The following is a 24075-nucleotide window of genomic DNA, read 5'->3' on the forward strand; positions in this document are numbered from 1 at the left end:
ACTCTTGGGAATTGTAGCTCTGGGAGGAGGTCACTGCTGAGGTCAAAGCACAGTATGAAGTCCTTCACTCCTCCACCTCCTGAAGGACTTGCTCACAAATTTATTAACAGCTGCATGAATTATGATAGCTAGGAAGTGGAAGGGGCAAGCAGAATATAAAATGGAAGAATGGTATAGAAAGGTGTGGGATATAACTATCGATGATAAATTAACACGTGCCATTAAGGTAGGATGGGGAATATGCAGGAGAAACGATTTTAAGGAGATATGGAGGGTGTTTGTAGAATTTGTACTGTTAAAATGGAAAGGGGTCAAACTATCACAAGAGGTGTTGAAATTTTGGGAGGTTGGATAGTTGCAATGGAATGGTCTTGGTGGTGGGGTGCACATTTTTATTCTTATTTATTTATGATTATGACTTTGTCTAAATAAATAAATAAAAAGCACAGTATGAAGGGGGTGGATGTAGCCCTGAAAAGAGGGAATTGTTGCTAAAAACCACCATGGGAACTGTAGCACTATGAGAGGAGTAGCTGTCTCGTAACAACTCTCTTAACATATTCTTAAAACTCTCAACACACTGCAAGTCCCAGAGTCTTTGGGAGAAGCCATGACTGTCTAATAGCGCTTTCAATGTTTGGTGCAGATGTCACCTAACTCGTTGCCAGAAATGTGGGTTTGAAACCCTGATTGTGTTGAAAAGGTGGGAACAGCACCAGCATTTGCTTAAAAACCAAACTGCGTGCCGTGAAAGGCGCACTGGACCTTTTCTGCGAGCTGCTTGCAGGAAGCCGCTCTGAAGAAAGGACAAAACACGTTCTTCTTTTTCTTTTCTTCTTTTTCGTCTGACAGCGTTGTGTACCCTCTCTAGGCGCTGACAACGTGGAGTACCAGTTCGCGGTGAACAACGACACGACAGAGTTCCAGGTCAAAGATCTGGAGCCCAGCACCAACTACGTTTTCTATGTGGTGGCGTATTCGCAACTTGGAGCCAGCCGAACCTCCTCTTCCATCAACGTACAGACACTGGAGGATGGTTCGTAGACTTGGAGGGGAAGGGACTGTTCCCCACCCCATGCTTCCTGGAAGAAATGAATCACATAGCGGGCCCCGTTATGTGTGTGTGTGCAGCAGTGAGAAGTATTTTGAACTGAAGGGGTGACCTTCATTTGTGCTTGTAATTAGATGAGGTTAACACAATTTGCTGACTCAAGCCTTCCCTTCCGCCCTTGCAAAAGCTGTGTCGGGGAGAGCTGGGTTTAAGGCGAGTTCACACACTCTGCTGGACCCCTAGAGTCCCCACTTGCCCGTGCGGGTTTTTCGGGGGGTCGCCTAGCCCTGACGTTTACCCCCAGAGCCCTGAAAGCCAGAACTGTGTCGTCCTTTACTCGGATGACACGGAGCGCGCCGCTATTCCCTCCACAGCAGACCGGAAGACAAAATAATTTTAAAGAAGACAAATTTGTTTAGCAATCCTTCCTTCTTTGCTAGGTACAACAGTGACACATTTAATTTCTAAATGGCCTGTCTGTTCTCACAGGAAGCCCAAAAGCAGGATATTGAGTGCAACAACACTCTTCCCATTTGTGGTTCCTAACAACTGGTATTTAGAGGCAGGCTGCCGTGGTCTAACTTAGGCATTGTGGCTAGTAGCCATCCCTGTGCCATTTAGGCAACCTGTTGATATGACACAGCATGTAGGTGCATTATCAAAAATAAACAAATTGCCCTGAGATCAGTTCAGCTTGGCAGTTCTCATGCTGTGCGGTCCTGGTGTTCTGGTATCTCCACCCTTCCCCCTTGAAAATGTCTCTTTGCATTGGTGTTAGAAAACACTTCTGCATAAAAGAAAAATAGCCAGATTTCCTTTCCTAGAGGAAATAGGTTGGCTAAGTGAATTGCAGAGTGTGTTTCCAAATGTTCTCTTATTTATTATCCTTATTATTTATTATTACAGTTATTTGTCGCCTGCTACCAAAATGTCTCAAAGAAACTTACAGTTATAAAAGCGGGCATAAAACAAAATTTGAAATAAATAAATAAAAGAACATAAATTAACAAAAAGTGCTCATCTTGCAATAACAGAAAATGGTCAGCCCCTATCCTGCCCTACTGAAGACGAACATCAATACAGACTTGGGTATAAATCATACCCTATCATCCAGTTAAGACCCAAATTCTTGGGTGAACAGGAATGTCTTTGTCTGGTGCCTAGAAGTTTGTAATGATGGTGCCAGGCATATCTCTTTGGGGACAGTGTTTCATAGTTGGGGAGCCACCACTAGAAAGGCCTGTCCTTGTGTTGCTTCCCTGTGAGGGGGCACACAAAGAAGGCCCTCAGGTGATGAACACAGGGTCCATGTAGGTTCATGTGGGGAGAGGTGGTTCCTAAGGTACTGTGGGGTTCTGGGCCATTTAAGGCTTTAAAGGTCAAAACAAACACTTCAAATTGAGCCTGGAAACCTATCTGCAGCCAATCAGTGAAGCCCTCCAGGTTCAAGTGTGTGTGTGTGTGTGTGTGTGTGTGTGTGTGTGTGTGTGTGTTTTCACCCACCAAATGGGTGTTTTGCTCGTTTCCTTTGTGACGAGGTGGAGTCATCGCTTTTATCCTTTCACTCCCCAGTTCCCAGCGCAGCTCCTCAGCTGTCTCTTTCTAGCACAACACCAATGGACATCAAGGTGACTTGGCTGCCTCTCCTTACGGAACTCAGCAATGGCAGAATCACCAAGTACAAAATTGACTACGCTCCCCTCAAGGAAGGTAAGGAAGAGATGGTTCTGGTGCCAGAAACTGGGGCACGATTAGGGATGTAGCGAAGCAGTGATTTTCACCCTGTCCTGGGTTCATCGCAATCAGTGCTGTTTCCATTCTGCTACAGTTCAACTTCCAGCAAAACTGGTGTTGTTTACTCACTCTAAGCTTTGACCAAAACCAGTGTTTTTTTTCCCAGGGGGTACTGAGTACCAGCACCTATTTTTCGAGAAAAATAGCACTGACCAAAACTAATGTAATTAATTTCACAATCAAATTCAGTGGAAGGGAAACATCAAAAACAGTGCAGAAAGTAACGTAATTATTTATGTAAAACAATAGCTTGTACTCACTGGTGTTTTTTCTGTTTCTGACCTCAGATGTACATGTGAACTGTGGCAATTTCTGCTCCCATTTCTGTTTCTGATGGAATTCTCTAGCACCCACCAGCATGTTAGATTCAGCATGTTGGGCTCTGTTTTTCTAACAGATCTGATTTCCTCAACCGAGGTTGGTGCGAATGAGACCCAACTCACTCTTCATGGCCTGCACCCTAATAAAGTCTACAAAGTGCGCATTGCTGCGAGTACAAGCGTGGGCTATGGGGCGCCTTCAGAATGGACACAGCACCGTACCCCGGATAGAGACAACCAAACTCATGGTAGGTCAGCCCACTGCCCACGAGGATCATGTCCGCTGCTCTCAGGGCATAGTAGGACATGGAGAGTTTTGTGTCTGCAAATGGAATTCGGATCCAAGATAAGTATGTGGAAGCTTTAATCAAAGATAGGAAGCATAATAGTCAAGGAGAGCAAGCCTGAGATCAAGGTGGCAATGAAATGCTGATTCCTTTATTTGATTTTTAATGTATATGTAGCACCCTTCATCAGAATGGACCCAGAGTGTTTTCTTCCTATATAAATAAAAATGTAAGGCTGTCATCATGCAGCAGTTCATGACCACACCAACTCCAGCAGGAACAGGTGGCAAGTGAGTGAGCAAGCAGCGCGGGTGGCAGTTGGCTCAGGCAAACTGTTTAACAGAGTGGGGGAGGCACTGGGAAACCTGGTGCCCCCCCATTGTTGTTGGGCTCTGGCTCCCATTGGCTCCAGCCATCTTGGTCAATGGTTGGGGATGAGGAAAGTTGTTTTCCAAAACATCTGGAGAGTACCGCACTGCTTACCCTGATTTAGTACAACCCTGTATGGTACCTTCTTGTATTTTTATCCTACTCTTCCTCCAAGGAGCCGAGAATAGTACATTTATTATTATTTTATTTTACACCCTGTGAAATATACTCAGAGTCAAGAGTGGATTTCATGCTCTTTATTCAGTTCACAGTGGTGAGGAGGGATGGAAGTTCCCCCAGAATGTCTGCTTTATATACATTATTTACACAATGGGTCCCATGTGATTGGTTAATTCCGGGATTCACCTGTAGGCCAATCAGGTTGCGGATTCACTTCCACCTGGAAGTGGAGCTGGATTGGGTGGCTCCTGTGGACGAATCAGACTGCTGCATTCTGAATCCTATTGTTCTAGGACCAATCAGACTGCTGCCTTTTGGATCCTATTCAGCTCAGTACATAACACCCTGCCTTCCTCTCAAAGGAGCCATGGGCAGCAAACAAAAAGCTGATAAAACAACAACAAAAGCAATTAAAACAATTCCAGTACAGTTACAGACTGGGCGAGAGCTCTGCTTAAAAGGCTTGTCGAAGGAGGAAGGTTTTCGGCAGGAACCAAAAAAGACAACAGAGTCTGTGCGTAAAGGGAGAGAATTCCAAAGGTGCCACAACGCTTAAGACCCAATTCCTGTATTGTGTGGAGTGGGCCTTCTGATAAGACGGTATCTACATGAGGTCCTCACCTGCAGAGCAGCTGGGGTGTATAAGGGGTGAGACAATCCTTCAGGTTTCCTGGTCCCAAGTTGAGTAGTGCTTTATGCACCAAAAACACACACACACACACACACACACACACACACACACACAAAAGCCTAGCACCTTGATTCTTGAGGCAACCACTGTTGATGTTTCTTCCTTGCTTCCCCTAGTTCCGTTTGCCCCGACTGAGTTAAAAGTCCGAGCGAAAATGGAGTCCCTACTGGTGAGTTGGCAACCTCCAGCTAACCCCGCCCAGATTTCAGGCTACAAACTTTACTACCGCGAAGTGGCCACAGAGGAGACGAGTGAGGAGAACCTCTCCGAAGGTCCTGGGGATGGCGCTTGGGATGTTGGGCCGATAAAGCTGAAGAAGAAGGTCAAGCAGCATGAACTGACAGAGTTAAGTAAGTTCATTTGTTTGTTGAATTTATAACCCGCCTTTTTTTTGTCCAAGGATGTCAAGGTGGCGTACATGGTTCTCCTCCTCCTTCCTTTAATCCTCACAACAACCCTGTGAGGTAGGTTAGGTCAGGAGGCAGTGACTGGCCCAAGGTCACCCAGTGAGCTTCATGATCAAGTAGGGATTTGAATCCAGGTCTCTGACACTCTAACCACTACACCACGTTCGCTCTCGGAAAAGGTTTCCTGTGCCCTGCTTGTTCCCGTGAACTGGCCATGGAGGTTGTCTGTGGCAAGGAGCCCACCAATCAGAACATTCTCCGATCTGTGTGGACCCAAACTTTCTAAAACTTGGGTGATCAGCCTGCGGCCTGAGGGCCGTGGTTCTCAACCTGATTTCGTGTGGGTAGCGAGGAAGGAGAAAACAGAGAGGCAGGATGAGAGAGAAAAGCAAGTGCCCCATTGGCTCCACCCTCTGCTGGCTTGCGGCCCTCAACAGATTACCCTGAAAGGAATGTGGCCCTCAACCTCATTCTAAATGCCATGCCAAAGAAATACAGCTTTTCCAGCTGGGATAAATGTTGCTACTTAACCCAACTTTTGCAAACTTCCAGACACATAGAAGTTAAATCTGTTTCATTTCTTCTTAGTTCCTGCTGATTTTAACCATCTTGAATGTTCTTAAATACCCATTTTTACCAATAATTTTAATGGGGTTTTTTGTTTGTTTGTTTGTAAGCTGCTTAGAGGTTTCTTTACAGTTATGCGGTATACGCATTTTGTTAAATGAATAAAATAAATGGCATGCACTGCTTGTGAGGGCCATCTCATATGCTGACATTTCAAGACAGGGTTCAGACAGAGCACCCCTAACCTGTTGCCCTTCCAGATGTTTGGGGCTACAATTCCGTGCTGGCTGGGACTGAAGGGAGTTGTAGTCAGAAAAATCTGGAGGGCATGAGATCTGGCAAAGGCTAGTCCAGAGGTATAGAATTGTGAGGAAGGGGGGAGATTCTGAAAATTTGGGAAGAGTGGGCCATGGAGTCTGGAGAGTGAGGAATCTAGATAGCTGTGGGTAGAGGAAACAGGACTTCTTCCAGGCACTAGAACCACTTGCAGTTATTTTTTTGCAATCAAGCAGTGTATAAATTTTATGAAGTAAATAGATAAAAGCACTACCCGAAACTCCCTGCATTAGTCATGCTAGCATAACTCCAAAGCTTGTATCTGATGCTAGTCCTATTTAGAGTAGACCCATTAAAATTAGTAGGCATGCCTAATGCTTTCAACATGCCTGCCCTGAACCGTGCCAGATTTAGGGCAGTGCAGGCGGTTCCCCTGCCCAGGGCACCAAGCCAAGGGGGCGCAAAACTGAGAAGATCTATAATTGAGAAGATCCAGTTGGGCGTGCAAAATTTTGGCCTCACTCAGGGCTTTATCCTACCAAAGATTACCAAATTCTGCCCCTGCTCTAAGTAGCACTTAGACCGCATTTGCACCAGACACTGAAAGCCTCACAATAACTACTTTCAACAATCCTGGTTTCCCCGAAGATTTCTGGCAGGTGTCATTTTTAAAAGGGTGCTGAGGGCTGTTAGGAGACCCCTATTCCTCTTCACAGAACTGCAATTCCCAGAGGGATATATTGTTAAGCCACTCTAAGAACTGTGGCTCTGTGGGGGGAATTTGGGATCTCCTAACAACCCTTGGCACCCGTAACAATCTACAGCTCCCAGAATTCTTTGGGGGAAGCCATGGCTGTTTAAGCTGACATCTCATAGTGCTTTAAAAACATGGTGCAAATGTGGCATTAGTTGGATACAACCTCAGTTGTACAGTTTGTTGTGCTATGGATTGGGTAGGTAGAAATCCATGCCTGAAAGAGGAGGAAGTTGAGTTGGCGGTTGTCTAACAACCATAGAACATTTATTCTATGAACCAGGCCTGAGGTCTACCTCCATTACATTTGGGCTGTGACTGGAGAGAGAGGGCACCCTGTGTGGGGAGATGTTTGGCTGTGGGTCCCTCTTTTAAGCCTTTGCTCTATGCTGAGACACTCAGCAACACACATACACACACACACACACAGCCACTCTGCAGTTTGGACCATCTCCAGGCCGACTCTGTTCTGCCTGCTGCCAAGATTTTCAGAGCAGACAAAAAACCTTTTTGCTGTGGCGTTCTTAGGGAGGCTGGCAAAAAAAAAAAAAAAAAGGAGCAAAATTTTTTCTCTCTCTTCTAGATGCAAATGTGTGTTGCACAAGTGTAAGGCTTTTCTGATCCTTGCCATCCATGTGCTTTTCCTTGTGGGGGGGGGAGTGGCACCACTCCCCCCCCCATACACACTTGCACAATCAAAAGAAGAGTGATACACTGGCACAGCCAAAATGTGCTTTTGTACAGGCCGTATTGTGGTGGCGAAAGGAGCTGGCCATCTTCTTCACAGCAGGCCCTGAATAGGCACATCCTTAATTAGCAGAGCTTCGTCAATGAAACCAACAAGAAGTGGGGGGAGGGAGGCCATTTGGGGAGGAACAAGGAGCTGGGTGTCCAAAGAGAGAATTGCCCCATTTTCCCTCTATTTGTAAACTTTGAGATGCTCAAGCCGTTCCCTTGAATAAGCAGATCTTACAAAAGAGGGGTGAAGAAAGAAGCAGGCGAGCTTTAGAACAGCCCTCTTGGCTTGCTCTCTCTGGAGCTTGGCTTGGATTGCAGCACAGCCAAAAAGGGTGGCTGCATCTGGCGCTAACACAGAATTCACATTGCCAGAAAGCTCCGCTTTGGTTGCAAGGCCGTGGTCTGCCCTGGATGGCCTTCAGCAATACAGCAGGTCCATGCACTCATTTAATGGGTTAAAAAAGTGCCCTATTTATATTTTGGCAGCATCCAATAAAAATGCTTAAACAGCCTGTTCCTGGTTCGCTCTATTCAAGAGGTGGGGTCAGTGGGAGCGTGGAGTAGAGTCACTGTACAACCCCCCGTAGTGATGAAATGCCAAAGGACAATTGCCTGGAGGAGGTTACTAAAGACTCACCCGGCACTTGATTCTAGTTGGGCAAAGGGAGATGGATTTGGGACGCCAAGTTTTTCTCTTAATTTTAAATGTATTCATTACATTTATATCCCACTTTTCTTCTAAGGAACTCAAGGGGGTGTACACACTTACTCCCCTTGCCCTTTTTATCCTCACAACATCCCTGTGAAATAGGTTAAAGTCTGAGGGTTGCGTTCAACCTAACTTTTACTCAGAATAGACCCATTGAAATTCAAAATTAATGGGCCTAAGTCAGCTTTTACTTAGAATACAGTGGTACCTCGGGTTGAGTACTTAATTCGTTCCGGGGGTCTGTACTTAACCTGAAACTGTTCTTAACCTGAAGCACCACTTTAGCTAATGGGGCCTCCTGCTGCTGCCGCGCCGTCGGAGCACAATTTCTGTTCTCATCCTGAAGCAAAGTTCTTAACCTGAAGCACTATTTCTGGGTTAGCGAAGTCTGCAACCTGAAGCGTATGTAACCTGAAGCGTATGTAACCCGAGGTACCACTGTATACCCATTGAAATTAATGGGCTTAAGTTAGAGTCATTTATTTCAGTGGGTCTCCTATAAAAGTTAGTTGAATACAATTCTGAGAGACTGTGATTGGCCCAAGGCCCCTCAGTGAACTTCATGGCTAATTGGGTATTTGAACCTTCGTCTTAGTCCAGCGCTCTGACCATTAAACCAAACTAAATCATCCAGATTTTTGCTGCTAATTGCCCTTGTTTTTCAGTTTTTGGAGTTTTCTCCGATTTATTCTCTTCTTTGTTTTAAAAAGACACACCTGTTAATTATAGAACTCATGATCACCAAAATAAGTCCACGGGACACAAGGTACAGATGGTTTAAGAAAGGGTAATAGGAGGTGTTGTCCAAAACATCTAGAGAACAACAGGCTGGGGAAGTCTGGACTAGAACAGCAGAATGCCACTAAAAGCTATGCCAAATGAGAAAGGGGAGAGTTTGCCTTCTTGCTCTGCTTCCCAAACTCGTTTGTCTCTCCACTGTCAGAAACAGAGATGCTGGACTAGGCAGAACTTTTGCCTTGTCTTGCAAACCTCTTACTATGTGAGGCACACATTTAATTATTATGAATGGGTTGTATCTGGTGCAGTGCTAAGTTGAAGTCACTTAGCAGCATACTTGTGCTGGTTCATTACCACAGATGGCTGTGTAATGGATTGTGCGGCACAAACCAGCTGTTGTGCAACAAGCTTCCGCTAGTGCCATTGTTGCATTGGATTCTTTCAAACTCTTCCATCTGCTAGCCCAAGAGTTCCTCCACTGGCGGAGAGAGAACTCTGTTGGATACGGCCCTTTGCTGAAATGGAGATGGTAGCCATGATTTTTCTCTTCTAAGCCACGCTGCTCTTTTCGTTGCTTGACCCTCTCTTCCATTCCTCTTATTCTCTCCAGTTCCTGGGAGACTCTATGAAGTGAAGCTGGTGGCGTTCAACAAGCATGAAGATGGCTACGCGGCAGTTTGGAAGGGAAGGACCGAGAGGGCGCCTGTAACCGTAGCAGGTAGCTGCTGCTGCTGCTGCTGCTGCTGCTGCTGCTGCTGCAAGGCCTTGACTCCTGGCTCATGTTTGTGGATGGCTTTCCCACAAAGCAATATGATAAGGCAGCCTTTGCCAACCTGGTGCCTCCAGGTGTTAAGACAAGGGCAGCCAAAATGATCAAGGGAATGCAGTATCAGATTCACATATAAGCTAAACAAGCTATAGCTTAGGCCCCCACTCTCTTGGGGGCCTCAAAAAAAATTAAAAGAAAAAAACTGGATGTACATTTCCAAAATATAAGATAAAAAACAAATTAAAATAAAACCTACATGAAGTAACAGTGTTTTGAGTTGGGTATGGACCTATTAGGTTCATCAATTACCATATAGCATATATTCAACACAAGAAACAGCGACAATTTGTTGTTGACAAAGGACAGCTGGACATATAAAGGGCCCCATTACCTTCAGTAGCTTAGGGCCTCATCAAACCTAAATCCAGCCCTGAGGGGATGGAAAAACTCCCTTATGAGGAAACGTTGCAGTATTGGGGACTTTTGGATGAGAGAAAAGATGTGTAAAAGGTGGCATGATTGTTTAAGAACTTAAGCAACCACAACAATTCATTATGTATATGCCAACCATCTAACTGGGTTGCTTCCAACAGAATACAGTGGAACCTCAGTTGTCCAACCTAATGAGTTCCAGAAGGCCGTTCGACTTCTGAAACGTTTGTCAACCGAGGCTCAACGGACAGCTGGCAAAATCCATTGAAAAAATGGAGAAACGCACCTTGGAAGCCATTCGACTTCTGAGGCATGTTCGAAAATGGGAGCATTCACTTCTGGGTTGTCGGCATTTGAAAGCCAAAACATCCAACAATCGAGGTTCCACTGTATTTAAAAACAACAACAACAACAAGAAAACATCAAATATTTAAAAATTCCCTTTAGATGCAGTTTGCACGCATGGAAAAAGGAGAGAGAAAAGTTTTTCTCCTTCTCTCCTAACCCTAGAACTTGTGGACATCCATTGAAGCCAAATGTTGGATATAGTCCATGGACTATATGGAACTGGCTGAGATGACCGGCAGAATTCGAGACCAGGGAGAAGGGTCGATGGAAGAAGATTGGAAAAAAATTAAAATATACCTTCAAAAATATTGTAATATAAAAGACTGTTAGAAAGAGGTTGGAAAATGAAAACTAGGTCGTTTTGGTAGATATGATATAAAGGATTAAGTAAAATGAGTTGATGAAATTGACGAAATAGAGGAGGTTTAATTACATTATTCTAAATTAAAACATGTAAATGAAAATAAGGTTAGAAGGATTTGCTGGAAATACGATCTGAACTAGAATACAAAACTGGGAGGTGAGAGGAGGTCATGGACATAAGTAAAGGGAAAAGGCTATGTAAAGGTTTAATTTGTTTTTGTTTCATTTTAACTTAACACATTTTTATACTTTTTGTTAAGTCTTCTTTTTTTATTCTATTTTATTGTTTATTTTTATCTTTTTACTTTTCGCTTTGTTAAGGCTAAATTTTTCTTTGTATTTTGTATGGTTTTTCGTTCTCTTTTTTGTAACTTTAAATATGGAATAAATATCATTTAAAAAAAAAAAGAAGAAGCCAAATGTTGGACAACCCAGGACCGTTAAAAGAAATGACTTCTTCAAGCAGAGCATAGACTATGAAAGGTGGTTCCATAGGAGGCAGTGGTGGCCCCCAACTTGAATGGCTTTAAAAGAGGGTTGGACAAGTTCATGAAGGAGAAGGCTCTGCTCTGCTTCCATGGTCGGAGGCAGTCTTGCTCCTGAATGCCAGTTGCCAGACACCACAGGAGGGAAAAGAGCTCTTGTGCTCAGGTCCTGCTTGCTTGTTTCATAGGCTTTTTGGGCTGGCAGCTGTGAGAACAGGGTGCTGAATTAGATGGGCTGTTGGCCTGATCCAGTAGGTTCTGCTGAGGTTCTTATGGACCACAGCTCCAGTCATCCCCGTTTGACTTCTTCCACATTCTGTGGCTCATCTGACCACAACATTTCACCCTGCCTTGTTCCTCTGTAATTTCCGCTGTTGTTCCTTTGCAAGCTGGTCCAGGAGCCATCCTCCATGTGCCTGATTCTGCATTTCTTCTCTTCTCTTGATCATCCTTACAGACCCTCCACTTCAGAAGGGCCCACCACTGCCCCCAGCCCATGTCTACGTGGAATCCAACAGCTCCACGTCAATTTGGTTGAGGTGGAAGAAGCCGGATTTCACCACGGTGAAGATCGTCAATTACACCGTGCGGTTCAGTCCCTGGGGGCTGAAAAACGCCTCACTTGTGACTTACTACACAAGGTAAGAGGGTGACTAGCAAAGCTAACGGGAAAAGTCAGGGGAGCCTTAAACCGGAAAACCCAAGAAGAATGGAAAATATTTAAGGGATATATAAGATTATATTGTAAAAGTGATACCATCTTAGCAGGAGTGGAATGATACTTGTGAACAATAGATAAATGAAATAAATATCATAGTGGAATGTAAGAAAAAGGATATAAAAACTGTGTGATAATACCATGACAATAGAAAAAGTATAACGAGAACAACTGGAAGTTTCTTGCAAAATAATTTTATTTGATAGATATGAAACTCTTGGGTTTTCTTCTTCTTCTTTTTTCTTGTTCTTTTTTTAAAAAATTGTTTTTACATCATGAGGTTTTTTTTCCTTTTTCTGTTATTTACTTCTGTATTTAACTTTGTTATACCTGTTTTCATTGTATGTTTGTATGTTAAACCAATAAAGATTTACAAAAAAAAGAAGAGTGTGACTGAGCACCCATGCAGTCTGCATATGGGGTGCTGCTACAAAGAAAGAGGACGGGTGAAAGTTTTTCTTCCTCTCTCATCACGCTAGAACTTGTTGACTTCCAATGAAGCTGGATGTTAGGAGACTCAGGGCAGATAAAAGAAAGGGCTTCTTCACGTAGCCCATAGTTAAACTATGTGACTCATTCCCACAGGAGGCAGTGATGGCCACTAATTTGGAAGGCTTTTAAAGAGAATTGAGCAAGAATATTTAATAAAAACTTTTTTAAAAAAGAAGCTCATATTAAAGGACAGGCAGGCACGTATGTACGGAGATGGCCCATTATTGGCAGCTTCTGCTGTGACTCATGAGAAGGGGCAATGAATGTGCATGTTACCTTTGTACACTAGGCTAGTTTCTACACAGACTCTTACTGTCCTCCCTGCTTTCTATCCAAGCAGGCAAGACACCTAATGGGAGTTCAAGGACACATTCCAGCAAGGCAAAAACATTCAAGGAGGGTGCAAAGCAGGGCTGATGAGGGGAGGTACGCCCTGAGGAAAGCCTTGAAGGACCACATTCAGCCTCTGGGCCTGAAGTTCTCCAGCCCTGTACATAATCCATGACTTAATAAACCATATATTGGCAATCCATGGGTCAGCATTAAGGCCAGTGAGTTCTGCATCCATCAGTTTCCTGTCCTATCACAGAGAAGCCCATGACTTCTCTGAATGAATTCTTTGCTTCACGTGGGGCTGCTATTAGGTAAGAATCTCAAATATCAAGTGAAGCACTATGAAACCACAAGACCTGCCATCTCTTCTGTTTTGACAGCTGCCAGTCTTCTTATGGGGGTACACAGATTGCAGATGGCGTCATAATATTTTCTCCCTTGTGGGCATTCTTCCTTCCATAGCTCCGACGAAGACATCCTCATCAGTGGGCTGAAGCCGTTCACCAGATACGAATTTGCCGTACAGTCGAATGGCGTCGGTGTCGATGGGCCATTTGGGAATGCGGTAGAATGGTTCACCCTTCCAGACAGTGAGTACACAACAGAGTACTTGATAAATAAATGTCTGCAGGTTTTGGGCGAAAGATTTGAATGGGGGAGTGCAGGCTACCTTACCTAACTGAACAATAGCATATGTGTTCCATGAAGGGCCGGCCCTATCGTTAGGCAAAGCAAGGCAGCGTTAGGCAGAGTCTCAGACAGCAGATGAGGGATGGAGGCATTGACGGAAAAGGTGTTGGGCAGAACAGAGCTGGGCATATCACCTGCCTAGACCGATGGCTGCTTCTCTCCCAACCCTGGGACCAGTGGCTTCTTCACACAGCTCATAGTTAAATTGTGGCTCTCTGTCCCACAGGAGACAGTGATGGCCACCAATTTAGTTGGCTTTAAAAGAGGATTAGACAAATTGAAGGCTGCTGCTGTGTTCTACCTCCACTGTCACAGTCAGCTGCCATTTCCTTGGCTTCTGCATGTGGAATGATGGGAACAGAGGAGGCTCCACCTTTCCCTTTGCCTCAAGCAGCAAAATGGCTTGGGTTCTTATCTAGGTTCTTGCAGTGCTTCGTTTTAAGAGTGAGAGTTTTAAATGTAAGTTTTTAGCCCCTATAACTGCTTATTCAAAAATATTCTGCTGTTCATTTTAAAAAATTCTCAGTAAAGATAGAAATCTCCAATACAGGCAAAAGCAAATAAATATTTACGACAATAACTAATATTTGCTCTGCAAAGAAATCAATTTTTCAGTGTGTTAGAACTCATACTTTGGAACTCCCTGCCTATTGACAACAGGCAGGTGACTTCGCTGTACTCTTTTTGATGCCTGCTCATAACATATTTTTTTTGCAAGCCTATCCACACATGCAGAACATTGACATGTGTTTTAATTTGGTTTTTAGCTTATCGTTGATTTTAATTATTCTTAAAGGTTTTTAAATAGTTATTTATTGTTTTATTCTTTTTGTTAACCACTTTGAGAGGTTTGGCTTTTTAAATAGAATCATGCAGAATATAAATTTTGTGAAATAAATAAAAATAAAACACGAAGATGCAACAGCAGCCTCGACCAGAAAAAAATCCAAATTAAGAGCGAAAAATCCCAATGTGCTCCCGTGGGCCTTGTCATCGGACAGCCATGCTGGCTGGCGGTGCTGATGGCACTTGAAGTCCCAAACATCCAGGGGGCACCAGGTTGGGGAAGGCTGGAGTAAGCCATAAAGTTGGTTTTCTACTGAGTCTCACAGGAAGCAGCCTTATACCAACAGACTGTTGATCCACTTAGCTCTGTAATGTATGCACTGACTTTTTTTTTTTTTTTAAAGCAATTTATTAAGTTTTACAATAAAAATAAACATAATAAACAATGTAACATTGATCTTAACATATTTTCACATTTTCTTTAGACTTCCTCACATCTCCCGCTCCCATTTTCATCGTTATAACGTTTTGTCAGCAATTTATCATCTTATTTAAAATTCTTATATCCCTTATATTTCATAATCTTATAGTTCTCAAAAGGAGCTAAGTTTCACAATCTTACTTATTTTCTTAAAAACTTCTAAATTTAGTGGTGCTCAGTTATTTTGATCTAGCGTCTTGTTTAGCATTCACTCAAATTACAATACTTTTGTAAATAGTTCTTAAATTTCTTCCAGTCCTCCTCAATCCTCTCTTCTCCCAGGTCACGGATTCTGCCGGTCATTTCAGCCAGTTCCATGTAGTCTATCAGTTGTATCTGCCATTCTTCCAGTGTGGGTAGATCTTGAGTTTTCCAATGTTTTGCGAGAAGTATCCTTGCTGCTGTTGTTGCATACATAAAAAATGTCTGGTCCTTCTTTGCCACCCCTTGGCCGACAATACCCAAAAGGAAGGCCTCTGGTTTCTTAGTGAAGGTATATTTAAATACCTTTTTCAGTTCATTATAAATCATTTCCCAGAACGCCTTCACTTTAGGGCAAGTCCACCAGAGGTGGAAGAACGTTCCCTCACACTCTTTGCATTTCCAACACTTATTATCAGACAGGTGGTAAATTTTGGCAAGTTTGACTGGGGTCATATACCATCTATAAATCATTTTCATTACATTTTCTTTCAGAGCGTTACATGCAGTAAATTTCAATCCATTGTTCCACAACCTCTCCCAGTCCTCAAACATGATATTATGCCCAATGTCCTGTGCCCACCTTATCATAGCCGATTTAACCGTTTCATCTTGTGTATTCCATTTCAACAGCAAGTTATACATCCTTGAAAGTACCTTAATCTTTGGTTCTAACAATTCTGTTTCTAATTTCGATTTCTCCACCTGGAACCCTAGTTTTTTATCATTTTTAAAAACTTCTTTAATCTGAGCGTAATGTAACCAATCTCGCACTTTGTCTTTCAAGTATGCACTGACATTACAGCCCTACCAGGAGGCACCAGGGATTGAACCTGGAACCTAGTGCATACAAAGTACCGTATTTTTCACTCTATAGGATGCACCGGACCATAGGACACACCTTGTTTTAGAGGGGGAGAACAAGAAAAAAAAATTCTCCCCCTCTCTGCTCAGCGCCCCTTCAGCGAAGCGGCAGGAGAAATGGAGCCCCTTCCATTTCTCCTCCCGCTTGGCTGAAGGGGCGCTGCGCAGCTCCCCCTTCTCTGCTGAAGCCAGGAGAGTCTTGTTCTCCCGGCTTCAGCAAAAAGGAACCCAAAGCCTGCGGAGCGCAGCGGGAACTCACGCTGTGCTCCGAAGGCTTCAGGCAGCTATCCCTGAAGCCTGGAGAGCGAGAGGGGTCGGTGCACACTGACCCCTCTCGCTTTCCAGGCTTCAGTGAAAGCAACGCTAAGCCTCCGAAGTGTGGAGGGAGCTCTCCCTCTGTGCTTCGGAGGCTTCGCGTTGCTATCGCTGAAGCCAAGGAGCCTGCATTCGTTCTATAGGACGCACACACTTTCCCCCTTAATTTTTGGAGGGGGAAAAGTGTGTTCTATAGAGCGAAAAATATGGTACATGCTTTGCCACTGATCATTGGTCCTTCTAGCTGAGCATTATCTGCACCAGTACCCTTCTTCAACCTTGAAGTCCCTAGTGGTTGTTGGAGTCCAACTCCCAACATCTACAGGCAGCTTAGCTAAAGGTCAGGGAAGACAGGAGTTATAGCCCATCAACATGTGGGGACCCAAGGTTCAAGAAGATCACTGTGGCAGTGGCTCCCCAGGGTTCTAGACGAGGGACATAGCAGGTTGGTGTCAGGCAGCACAGGATCCAACCCCCCATGGCAGGTTGCCAGGAATGGATAAGACAAGGAAAAGTTCTTACCAACTGCTTTTTATTCAATATTCACAGAGAGAGGCTGAGAAATGCAGCCTCTTGGATAATGGCTTTGCTTCGCGTGAGTCTCCACCCCCTCCCTCCCTCCCTTCACATGTCTTCAATATGGGTGCTGACAAGCGCCCTCTGCCTTTGAGCTCTTTGCTCTCCTACTTTCAAGGCTCGCCAGGTTTGGGAGGGTGTCTGGAATGCTTTGTAAATACGCTGTGTCTGTCAGCTGTCGCCCCCCTAGTGCTTCTTCCTCCTCCTCTCCCATTATTTCCCAGCTTTCCCCCTCATCCGCCTCTGAGCTGTGATCTCCCTCAAACCCCTGTTGTAATTCTGAACTGCTTTCTTCTTCTCTGGAAGGGTCAGGCTGGGGAGGCGGTCTCTACCGTACCTCCTCTGCCCAGTCCCTGACATCTGGAGACGGCTGCCTTAACGGTTGCTTGATAAACCCCTTTCTCCCTTTTTGCGTTCTGTCCTCCCCTTCCTGCAGGACCGTCAACACCTCCCTCCGACTTGCGGCTGCACCCCATCAACCCATATGCCGTCCAGGTCCACTGGTGCCCCCCCTCTGAGCCAAATGGCATCATCGTGGAGTACCTCATCCTGTACAATGCCAATCACACTCAACCTGATGAGATGTGGACTCTACTGACAAAAGAAGGTAAAAAAAATGCATAGAGGAAACTTTTGCGCAGGAGTACGGGAGTAGTTTTGTCTTTCAACTTTCCCTCAGGGGTCATCTGCCAGGGGCCAAATGCCAGGGTGAGCAGGGATGGCGGTGAATAGGTCTTTCTCTTCTTCTGCCACCCCCTCTCCCCCTCTTTGCTACCCAGATGAAATTGGACTGAGGGTTTCCCCACCCCTGTGGATGTTTGAAGAAGAAGCGATCTTCCTCGGCCTCGGCCCAGTATACCTGAAGGAGCATCTCCACCCCCATTGTGCAGCCTGGACACTGAGGTCCAGCGCCAAGGGCCTTCTGGCTGTTCCCTCACTGCAAGAAGCCAAGTTACAGGGAACCAGGCAGAGGGCCTTCTCAGTGGTGGCACCCGCCCTGTGGAACGCCCTCCCATCCGATGTCAAAGAAATAAACAGCTACCTGACATTTAGAAGACATCTGAAGGCAGCCCTGTTTAGGGAAGTTTTTAATGACTGATGTTTTGATGTATTGTTAATCTTTTGTTGGAAGCCAACCAGAGTGTGTGGGGTATAAATAATATATTGTTATTATTATTATTACTACATGGGAGCCGCAGAACATCCGCTGTGTTTTTAACCAGTCTGAAACACTTAAGCACCTGCTGGGTTTGCTCTCTTGCTCAGGCAATACGTTCAGCACCGAAGTCCACGGGCTGGAGAGCGACACCCGGTATTTCTTCAAGATGGGAGCCAAGACGGTGGTCGGGTCAGGGCCGTACTCCAACGTCAAGGACGTGCAGACCTTGCAGGAGAAGTTCTCAGGTACACACAGCAGCGCACACAGTGCAAGGTGGGGTTTGCCTTGGCAGGCCGCGGCATCACCCTCTTCTCTTTGACTGCTCTCCTGTGTCCCTCAGATATGCTGGACGTTCACTCTGTCACGGGGATCATCGTGGGAATCTGCCTAGGCTTGCTGTGTGTCCTCTTCTGCATGTGCGCCAGCTTTCGCAACAACAAACCAAGGTAGGTGTCTGCCTCGCCTTGGCCCAAAGTACATCAGACCAAACTGAAGCCTGTCCGTTCGGCCATGAGCCTGCCATATCCGTATCGCAGCCTCTGTTCTGTGTCTTTTGTCCGAAGCCCTGGAAGGCCACTGCCAGTCAGTGCAGTGAGCGAGATGTGCCAATAGTCTGACTCAGTCAAAGAATGTCTCCTATGGTGCTAGAGAAAGCATTGTCACGGACACACATAGCAGGATAATCTCAGTATAATACAAAAGTAGCTACAACCCTAAAGTGTACCATAGCATATATTGTTTGTATTGGCTGATTAACACAGCTGCCTTGCTGGAATTAGGAAGGCAGTGTCACAGTTTTTGAAAGTAAAGGTCTCTGGTGCTGTCCCTGGCTGCATCTCCAGGCAGGACTGAAAAGAAACCCCTGCTTGAAATCTTGGAGATCTTCTACCTGCCATTGTGGACAATAATGACCTAGATCAAGGTTTCCCAAACTGGGTTTTCCAGCTGTTTTTGGACTACAGTTCCCATCATCCCTGACCACTGGTCCTGCTAGTTAGGGATGATGGGAGTTGTAGTCCAAAAACAGCTGGAGACCTAAGTTTGGGAAACCCTGACTTAGAAGGACCAGGGGTCTAACTCTGTATAAGGTAGCTTTCTGTTCCGTATATCATCCCGCAGCAAATAAATCAGCAATTGGTCATTTAATAACCTGCTGCTATTGGCCAAGAATGATCCTGTGCCTAGCACTGGTTCAGTCTGCTGGGAAATCTCCAGTATTCATTGAGCTGCAGGGGACGTTTCGTTACTGGTTGGTGAGCGCTTAGTCTTTTGTTCATTCACGCCTGCAGAGAGGCTGTGGCAGGCCTGGTTTCCCAAGCAGCCGGGAACCACACCTACTATCACCGGAGCCGGCAAACACCGTCCCTTCCTGTGGCTCCCTCCAACTCTCATGAACTGGAGTCCCTGATGACCCCGCTCTCTGATGATGCTCCCTCACCACCGGCAGACATCATGGAGCTGACTGAAGTGCAGGGCCTCATTCGTGGTTGCCCCTTGGATGACAGCATGGGCCACGTCAAAAGAAAGGTATTTTATTTGGTCCTGTGGTCCCCTTTCATGGGGATCCCCTTGCCACTTTGAAGGGAAACAAGCAGTCCTCAGATAACCTGCTCCCAAGGTGGGTTGGATATTTTTGGGGAGGTTACATCTTACAGTTTGAATTGTGCCTCGAAATGTTGAAGGCAGTGAAGATATTTCAGTGCTGGCAGATTATATTCCTGGCGATCCTGAAAACCCAAATTAGATTGCTTGGAAGGGGAAGGGGGACATGAAAGACAGGACCTTCAAGGTGGCTTTCTCTGAAATGCTACCTGTTCCACACGCAGGGCCAGCTAGACAATACATGGATGAGATGTTGGCAAGAGGGGGTTTGAATTTGTTAGGCACTGGGAGACATTTTGGGACATGCTGAGAATGTGCAAAAGGGCCCACGCACCACTTCCGCCCATTCCCCTTTGCTGGTTGGGGCTTGGTGTCAGCAAACTGCATGCCAGAGTGCAAGAAATGGTCATGGTTTTGAGCACCATTCTTTTTCCTCTGAGGGACGCGGGTGGCACTGTGGGTTAAACCACAAAGCCTAGGACTTGCTGATCAGAAGGTCGGCGGTTCGAATCCCCACGACGGGGTGAGCTCCCATTGCTCGATCCCTGCTCCTGCCAACCTAGCAGTTCGAAAGCACCTCAAAGTGCAAGTAGATAAATAGGTACCACTCCGGCAGGAAGGTAAACAGCGTTTCCGTGCGCTGCTCTGGTTCGCCAGAAGCGGCTTAGTCATGCTGGCCGCATGACCCAGAAGCTGTACGCCGGCTCCCTTGGCCAGTAAAGCGAGATGAGCGCCGCAACCCCAGAGTTGGTCACGACTAGACCTAATGGTCAGGGGTCCATTTACCTTTACCTTCTTCCTCTGACTCCTTCTGTGGCCAGATGTTGCCCCATGCACAGATTTGCATCATAAGGTTCTGGAGCTTGGTGTGTTTTATGGACAGGCAGAAGAGGGGGGGCTGCACCCGTGCATCGTCCCCACTCCCACTCCACCCCCCAAGTCCTGCTGTCATGGCAGTTTCTGCTCCAAGATCCCTTTATAACTTTTTCTTTCTTTTGCGGCAACTTATTTTGCCTGCCAATTGTGCCGCCTTTGCTTTTGCTCCCCACTTCGCTTGCCCCTCCCCGCCCACCCTTTTTCTTTAAAGCTTCCCAGAGTTTGTCTGGAGCATTTCATTTCATTAGGGAATGTTTAATTGGCCTAATTTAGCTAATCAGTTTATGCCTGTCTTTGTAGCCTGTGGAGAATGTGTAAGGTAATTAGGAGATTGACTGAAACAAGTGTGTGGCGAGCGCGTGGGATTTCGCGTTGGCGTCAATCATGACATTTCTTGCAGGTCCCCAGCTCTGAAGAGAAAGCAGCCGTCAACGGGGAGGAGGGCAAAGTGCAGTCGGGTGGCAAGAGCTTTAGCTGGGCAGGGTAGAGTTTCTTTACAGCCAGAGGTTTTACCAGTGCGGCTCTTTGCGGGTGGAGAAATGGCAGTGGACCTGGGTTAATGTCTTCTGCCTCCACCAAGGACTCACCACATGGCCCTGAGGCAATTCACCCTCTCTTATCTTCCATTCCCTGTACAGTGGTACCTTGGGTTACATACGCTTCAGGTTACAGACTCCGCTAACCCAGAAATAGTGCTTCAGGTTAAGAACTTTGCTTCAGGATGAGAACAGAAATTGTGCTCCGGCAGCGCGGCGGCAGCAGGAGGCCCCATTAGCTAAAGTGGTGCTTCAGGGTAAGAACAGTTTCAGGTTAAGAACGGACCTCTGGAACGAATTAACCTGAGGTACCACTGTATTTAAAAAGGGAATAATAGCTCCAGCTCAGCTGCTTGTAAACCGCTTACATAAGAACATAAAAAGGGCCTGGCTGCAGGATCAGGCCAAAGAGAGCCCATCTAGCTCAGTGTCCTGTCCTCACAGTGGCCATCCTGATGCCTCTGGGAAGTCCAGGAGGAGGACCCCAGCCCAGCAGCGCTCGTCCTGTGAAGCCCAGCAACTGGTATTCATAGGCTTCTGGTGGCAAAGGCAAAACACCACCTTCTTGGCAAGTAGCCACTGATAGCCCTCTCCTCCATGACTTTGTCCAGTCTTCTTTTAAAGCTATCCAAAATGGTGGTCATCACTCCCTCTTGTGGGATTGATTTCCATAATTTGTTGGGGCTGCCATATGTCCGGAATTTCCCAGACATAGCTGGGATTCGGTCCTCATAAACAGCGCCTATGTCGGAAGTGTAGATTGAGCTATTAAAAATAGTTCAGAATGTCACATTTAAGCTCAGTGAGTTTGGCCAAAAATAATTTTTAAAAACTCAACAACTTTTGTGTCCGGATTTTCACTTTTTAAATACGGCAACCTTAAACTATATGTTGCGTGAAGAAGTATTCATCCTGAATTTTCGACCATTCGGCTTCAGTAGATGTCCGGAGTGACAATCTGACGAGAGAGGGAGAAAAAGACTCTATCTACTATGTCCCCCTTTACACACCTGTACAGCAGGTCAGGTGGCCAGGAGGAGTCATCTCCGAGACCCTGTGAGGCTTGTCTGAGGAAGCGGAAGTATAAGATCTTCCAAGAGATGCAACACATGGTCTTTCATTTGCTTTCAGACTCCATATTATCTTCAATGGCAGATGCAGACTCGAAACATCAGAGCCAGCCCTGCCACTTGCCAGAGTGGGGCAGCTGCCTCAGGTGCCAGATGCTGGAGGTGTAACCCACCCCATCCTCCTGAGTCCCCAAAGCTAGTCTGTGCCCCCTAAGCTAGCCTTCTGCCCTCTAGTATTGCGGGATGGAGGGGAAAGTTGTCCCACAACCACTGTTGAAATAAGATTCAGCTGCCAGTCTGGTTAAATTTTGTTCATTGGGGCCGCTTACCTTTTTCAGTTTGAGGGCTGCAATCAGCCCTCCGCGCGGGGGGGGGGTATCATCGTATGCCACCCCACGCTCCCATGCACCCATTCTCAGGAAAGCATGGAGACTCACAACCCCCCTTCAGCGGTTCTGTACAGATTAGCTGAGGAAAGGTGAAGAGTTGCCACCTCTGCTGGACTCATCAAACAATCTACCTGATGACTGGGAAAGGGGTGATTTGCACCCCCACCACTGGTCTCTGCCCACCCTAGCACCCTGTTTGCTTAATTTCTCCCCTCTTTGCCACCACTGCCAAAATCAGACAAGCTGAATTTTTTGAATTATCCTTCAAGGGCAGCCCCACCAAGAGCGTTTTGCGGTAGTCCAGGCTGGAGAGCATGAAGTACGGTGGCCAAGTCCTCCCATGACAGCCCTGCTGGAAAGGAAAGGGACAACCCAGAGCCCCGCAGGGCCTTTGCCAGGCAGGGAGGGACCTGGGCATGAGTGCCCTGAGCACAGCAGCTGCGAGTGTTTTGTTTCAGCCTTGAGCTGGGCAGGGAGACATCTTCCGCCTGGTCTCCACGCCCCTGGCTGGCCGCTAGAGGGGAGCAAAGACAATCTATGTTCAAGCCTGCCCTGCAGAGGGTGTGTGTGTGTGTGTGTCACTACTGTCAGCATTTGGTGGGGGAAGGAAAGAGGCCTGCCCTCCTTTGAAGAGTCTCCATGTAAGAGAGTCTCCATGTGGCTTCATCATCCATTGAGACCCCGGGTTATCTTGGAAAACGTGGATGAACGCAACTCTTCTTCGCTGTTCCATCTGAGCTGTTTGGGGTTTGAGCAAGTGATGGGGAAGGGGTGTTTATCCATTTATCTCAAAGTCCTCACCCCCCCCCTCTTTTCACACCCACTGAGAGGCCCTGCTGGCTAATCCTGCTCCTGCAAACTCATTTCCTTTGTCCTGGTGGCTTTGATGTCTGTGCTAACCCACCAACCCAGCCTGGGTTAGGTTTTTAATGTAGCTGCTGGTCAGTTTCAGCTACAAGGGACAGCTGAAACTCCACAGTTTTCTGGTTTTCCAACCATCAGTTGGTCCAGTAAAAAGATGCAGCTTTCATCTTTGTCTTTCATTTTCTTCTACGCAAACCATTATTGACAGGTGCCAGTTGTTCCCCGACCTTATTTTGAGACAGATTTTGGGGTGTGATCTCCACTTTATATCTCTACAAAAAGGGGGGGAGGGTTGGGAAGCTCATGGTCTGTGTTGTTATTTTTCTAAAAGCAAATCTATGAGGTTTGGGGGGGGGGGAGGAAATGTGGCTGCCTAACCAAGACTTGGCCCATACAGTCAAACCTTGGTTCCCGAACGCCTCCGTTTTGGAACGTTTTGGTTCCTGGATGCTGAACACCCAAAAGTAACTGCTCTGGTTCTTGAACGATTTTTGGAAGCCAAATGGCTTCTGAGCCATGTTTTTAACCCCCCCGCCCCCAATTGACTTTGCAGCCAGCCCATTGATCCTCGGTTTTCAAACTTTTCGGAAACCGAACGGTCTTCTGGAACGGATTAAGTAGTAGCACCTGACCCAAACTCAGCCTGCCCTCAGCCAGCTCCAATCGGCCTACCTTCTTATACTTGCCCCCTCCTGTGAAGCTTTCCTTCACAGCTGAGAGATCCCTGCCCTCTCCTGCTTGCTTGCACGCAAGTAGGAGTTGGGAGGCTGCTCTGATAGGCAGCATGAAGCCTCCCTTCACAGTTTAGTTGCTGGGGTCAGAGAAGGTGGATGCAGCCTGGAAGC

General features: G+C 46.2%; 1 protein-coding gene and 1 long non-coding RNA gene across 3 annotated transcripts in view; one reads left to right on the top strand and one right to left on the bottom strand.

The window, feature by feature from the left end:
* Positions 1 to 17621, bottom strand: part of LOC308463678 — a 135757-nt gene extending 118136 nt beyond the window's left edge. Inside the window, exon 1 of the long non-coding RNA XR_013979679.1 lies at positions 17594 to 17621. This is a non-coding gene — a long non-coding RNA (uncharacterized lncRNA). The remainder of the gene's footprint in view (positions 1 to 17593) is intronic.
* The window catches only part of IGDCC4 (immunoglobulin superfamily DCC subclass member 4), a 72895-nt gene that overhangs the window by 43380 nt on the left and 5440 nt on the right, over positions 1 to 24075 (top strand). For both annotated transcript variants that reach the window (XM_080982096.1, XM_080982095.1), the window contains exons 8-18: positions 872 to 1036; positions 2624 to 2761; positions 3243 to 3413; positions 4809 to 5042; positions 9492 to 9599; positions 11736 to 11919; positions 13284 to 13411; positions 17171 to 17341; positions 18001 to 18138; positions 18234 to 18339; positions 19183 to 19420. In XM_080982096.1, the coding sequence (XP_080838222.1) occupies positions 872 to 1036; positions 2624 to 2761; positions 3243 to 3413; positions 4809 to 5042; positions 9492 to 9599; positions 11736 to 11919; positions 13284 to 13411; positions 17171 to 17341; positions 18001 to 18138; positions 18234 to 18339; positions 19183 to 19420 (1781 nt within the window). The remainder of the gene's footprint in view (positions 1 to 871; positions 1037 to 2623; positions 2762 to 3242; positions 3414 to 4808; positions 5043 to 9491; positions 9600 to 11735; positions 11920 to 13283; positions 13412 to 17170; positions 17342 to 18000; positions 18139 to 18233; positions 18340 to 19182; positions 19421 to 24075) is intronic.

This window comes from Podarcis pityusensis (genome assembly GCF_964106645.2).
Source record: "Podarcis pityusensis genome assembly, chromosome: 14".
Lineage (NCBI taxonomy): Eukaryota > Metazoa > Chordata > Lepidosauria > Squamata > Lacertidae > Podarcis > Podarcis pityusensis.